The following is a 4,413-nucleotide window of genomic DNA, read 5'->3' on the forward strand; positions in this document are numbered from 1 at the left end:
CTGGCGCCTCTGGTCGCCCTTCTCCTGGCGCCACTGGCCGCCGCCATGTCCCATCCCCAACCAAGGCCCTCTGCCCCCGCCAAACCTTGCTGCCCATGCCCCTCGCACCATGATAGACGACGGCAGCCTACAGTTGGCGTCATCCAAGTCTCTCTGTCCAATGTTGTTCGTCTTCTCAGCTCTTCACACTTGCTAATCCCCACTACAGCATCATCGCCATGGCCGACAAAGCGATGCCCGCGGCGCCTGCGTCGCCCGCGCGCTCCAACTCGAACTCGGGCTCCCACGAGGCCGACGAGAAGGGCAACATCCATGCCCAGCCCTCCTTTGACAACAATGTCCTGGCCTCCGGCCCCGGTGGCGTCGAGCCCCCCAAGAGCCTCGATGAGAAGTCGTACGGTGTCGCCCGCATGGAGGCCATCTCCAGCGTCATGACCCGCACCGACCGTCTCTTCATCTTCTTCGGCGTCTTCCTCGTGGCCTACGCCTACGGCCTCGACGGCACACTTCGTTACGCCTACCAGCCTTTCGCGACCGCCTCTTTCCGCACGCACTCTCTGCTCGCCACCGTCAACGTCCTGCGCTCCGTCATCGCCGCTGCGGCCCAGCCCACGGCCGCTAAGATTGCCGACGTCTTCGGTCGTGTCGAGCTCGTCTGCCTGTCTGTCTTGTTCTACGTCGTCGGCACCATTGTCGAGACCGTGTCCAACAATGTCGAGACGTTCGCGGCCGGCGCCGTCATCTACCAGATTGGCTACACCATGATCATGCTGCTCGTCATGGTCATCATTGCCGACATCACCTCGACCCGCTCGCGTCTTCTCTTCAGCTACATCCCCGCGACCCCCTTCATCATCAACACGTGGGTCAGCGGCGACATTTCGGAGCCCGTCCTTCTCGGCAGCCTGAGCTGGCGCTGGGGCATCGGCATGTGGTGCATCATTTACCCCTTTTGCGCCGTGCCCCTCATCATCTCGCTCACCATCGTCGGTCGTCGCGCCCGCCGCATGGGCCTTCTCGACCAGTACAAGACGTCGTTCCAGATCCTCGGCTTCAAGGCCGGCATGGTCGACCTCTTCTGGCGCCTCGACGTCATCGGCATCATCCTGCTGATCGCCGTCTTCGCCCTGATCCTCGTGCCGCTGACCATTGCCGGCGGCTTCGAGTCGCAGTGGACCCAGGCCAAGGTCATCGCGCCTCTCGTCATCGGCGTCCTCTGCATCCCCGCCTTCGTCCTGTGGCAGATGCGCACCCCGCACCCTCTGGTCCCCTTCCGCCTGATGCGCGACCGCGGCGTCTGGGGCGCCCTCGGAATCGCCCTGTTCCTCAACTTTGCCTGGTACATGCAGGGCAACTACCTGTATACCGTGCTGATTGTCGCCTTTGACATGTCCATCACGGCTGCGACGCGCATCACGTCGCTCTACTCCTTCGTCTCGGTCATCACCGGTTTCATCCTCGGCTTCATCGTCTTCAAGGTCCGCCGCCTCAAAGTCTTCATCGTCGCCGGCACCGTGCTCTTCCTCGTCGCCTTTGGCCTCCTCATCCACTTCCGCGGCTCGCCCTCGGACGCGCAGTCGTCTGGCGTCATCGGCGCCCAGGTCCTCCTCGGCATCGCCGGCGGCATGTTCCCCTATCCGGCACAGGCCTCGCTGCAGACGGCTCTGGACCACGAGAACCTCGCCGTCATGACGGGCCTCTACCTCGCAACCTATAACATTGGTTCCGCCTTTGGCAACACCGTGTCCGGCTCCTTCTGGACCCAGCTGCTGCCCTCTGAGCTGAACAAGAGGTTGGCCCAGTTCGGCAACGAGACGCTCGCGCAGACCATCTATGCCGACCCTTTCACCGTGCTCACCGAGTACCCCGTCGGCACCCCCGTGCGCACCGAGATTATCGCCTCGTACCAGCACATCCAGCGCCTCCTCTGCATCACGGGCATCTGCCTCTGCGTGCCGCTGATCGCCTTTGCGGCGTGCCTGCGCAACCCCCACCTCAACGACGAGCAGACGCTGGCCGAGGACAAGACGGTTGTGCGCCGGGACGAGGATGCCATTGTTCGCTGAGGTCGGTGGCGTCGACTCTTTTTAGCATGATTACAAGTAGACTTTAATGCGTAATGATTGATAGAGCCTGTGCGGTGAATGCGTGTTGGACTATGTGTGATGGGCAGCCGGTGAACTTATGAGAGGAACAGCCTACGGGGTCTTGAGCTACTGCAGATTGGCGTGTCACTTCCACTGTTCGGTGTGTGGCCAGACACGCTCGGGACCCTCTGTGTTAATGAGCAACAATATGATCACCTGAACACTGGCTCGCTCGAGGTGAGTTGCTTTTCTCTCGATCAGCGCCTTCGAATGGTAAACCATGTTGACAGGTCATGGCAAAAGCCATAGCAACAAGCCATAGCAACAAGGCTCAGTAACAAAACACGTGCACAGGTCAGATGCAGGCACGCAAACATGAGATGTAAGGTACGTTGTTATTAGATACTACTCATTATGCCTGGCTCAACGCTTGTGCGTACCAATCTTGGGTATTCTCGTCTCCTCCTGTATATTTGGACGCCAGAAAAGCAAAAATCGCAGTACGGATATGATGCGGACAGAAAGACAGAAAAGACGCAGCGCAGACAGCGGGTATGGACGAAGCTGATGCATCACTCTTGAACAGAAATAGGAAGAAAAAGGACAAGCCCGTGGACAAGAGACAAGAAGAAGCTCTAGACGTCAAGTCGCCCCGCTTCGCGCGCGCGGCGTGAGCATGATGGTCGCGGGCGCTTCGAGACGGTGTCGTCGAGGACGGCGACGACTCGTCGTTCTCGGCATAGCGGCAGCGGCTCCATGCAGCAAAGGTGTAGGGCAGGGCGCGCAGGGCCGGGTCGGCGCGCTGCTGGGCGAGGTGCACTGGATCCAGTACATCTGCTCGTGCTCGCGCAGGTAGCGGCTCCCGTGGAAGCTGTGGAGGACGACCTGGCGCGAGAGGAGGCCGAGCTTGCGGCGGTCGTCGGCGCGGGCGTAGAAGCGGCGCGTCAGCCACTCGACGTCGGCGGCGGCGATCTCGTCGGGGAGCACGGGGGCGCGCTCGGCCGGCGGCAGGGCGGCCTGGTCGGTGAAGCGCGCCCAGGGGCCGACCATGGCGAGCATGCTGACCTGGGCGCGGGCGAGGGCGAGGGGGTCGTTGGGCGGCACGACCTCGCCGTAGCGCTGGTCCGTCTTCTCCGGGTCGGTCAGCACGAGGGCGGTGGCGCCGACCTCGGTGGCGACGATGGGCACGCCGGCGAGGGCGGCCTCGCCGATGGCCAGCGGCAGGCCCTCGGAGATGGAGCTGTTCATGAAGAGCCAGGCGTCCTTGAGGACCTCCTTGGAGTTGCCGAAGCCGGCGAGCACGACGTGGTTGGCCAGCTTGGCGTCGACGATGAGCTTCTCCATCTCGAGGGCGTAGGCGGGCTGGCGGTCCTTGGCGCCGTAGACGACGAGCTTGTAGTCGGTGAAGCCGAAGCGGTTGATGATGATGTCGGCGGCCTGGATGGCGGCCTTGACGCCCTTGATCATCTGCACGTTGGACAGCATGACGACGGTGGGCGTCTCGGTGCGGATCTTGTCGACGGGGTTGTAGGCGTCCATGTTGGAGATGCCGTTGACGATGGGGTCGATCTTGCGGCGGAAGCCGTTGCGGCTGCAGAGGCGCGCGCCGTCGGTGCCGATCTCGGCCTCCCACATGGGGTTGAAGAGGGACGCGCACGGCATGACGACGTCGGTGTGGAAGTAGGCGAGGCGCGTCGCCAGGCCGATGCCGGCCAGCAGCATGGACTGCACCGACACGGGCAGCTCGGACTGGGCCGGCGAGATGTTGAGGCAGCACTCGCGCCAGAGGATGGCGTGGTCCCAGATGCCAAAGGTGACGCCGCGGCGGTACTTGAGCACCATGCCGAAGAGCGAGCTGATGCCGTGGTGCGTGCTCTGGAAGACGCGCGGGCAGCTCTGGGGCACGCCGACGGCGAAGATGAAGAAGTAGGCGAGGTAGATGTTGAGCGACTGGCGGAAGTCGAACATGCTGGGGCGCGCAATGTCGAAGCACTCGGACGGCGCCGCCATGTTGGCGTCGTCGTCGTACGGCATGAGCCAGGCGGCGATCCACGCCTGCTCGACCTCGGGTGCCTTCCACGTCTTGGTGTAGTCCTTGTGCTCGTAGTACTTGGCCATGGAGAGCATGGCGTTGCTGAGGCGGACGAGGTGCGACCGCGCGAGGCGCTTGGTGCGCGCGCCCCGGACGAACTCGGTGAGCAGCGGGATGAACGTCTCGACAATGTCGCGCTGCACCTCGGTGTCGTCGACCTTCTCGTCGACCTCGGACTCGAGCAGGTCGTCGATGATGCCGTGGTTGGGCGGTGCCGCCGTCGAGGCCCCAGAG

The 4,413-nt window shown here is 63.1% G+C and overlaps 2 protein-coding genes across 2 annotated transcripts in view; one reads left to right on the forward strand and one right to left on the reverse strand.

Annotated features, from left to right (window-relative positions):
• Positions 1-218: 218 nt before the first annotated feature.
• VDBG_01221 (siderophore iron transporter 1) lies at positions 219-2,066 on the forward strand (the record flags this gene model as incomplete). The annotated part of the gene is made up of 1 exon (XM_003009492.1): positions 219-2,066. One exon carries the CDS (start codon positions 219-221, stop codon positions 2,064-2,066), a length of 1,848 nt encoding a protein of 615 aa, XP_003009538.1.
• Positions 2,067-2,729: 663 nt separating this feature from the next.
• The window catches only part of VDBG_01222 (glycosyl transferase), a gene marked incomplete at both ends in the record, with an annotated part of 4,886 nt that continues 3,202 nt past the window's right edge, over positions 2,730-4,413 (reverse strand). The window contains one exon of the mRNA XM_003009493.1: positions 2,730-4,349. Within this exon, the coding sequence (XP_003009539.1) occupies positions 2,730-4,349 (1,620 nt within the window). The remainder of the gene's footprint in view (positions 4,350-4,413) is intronic.

The sequence above is a fragment of the Verticillium alfalfae genome, genomic scaffold (genome assembly GCF_000150825.1).
Source record: "Verticillium alfalfae VaMs.102 supercont1.1 genomic scaffold, whole genome shotgun sequence".
Lineage (NCBI taxonomy): Eukaryota > Fungi > Ascomycota > Sordariomycetes > Glomerellales > Plectosphaerellaceae > Verticillium > Verticillium alfalfae.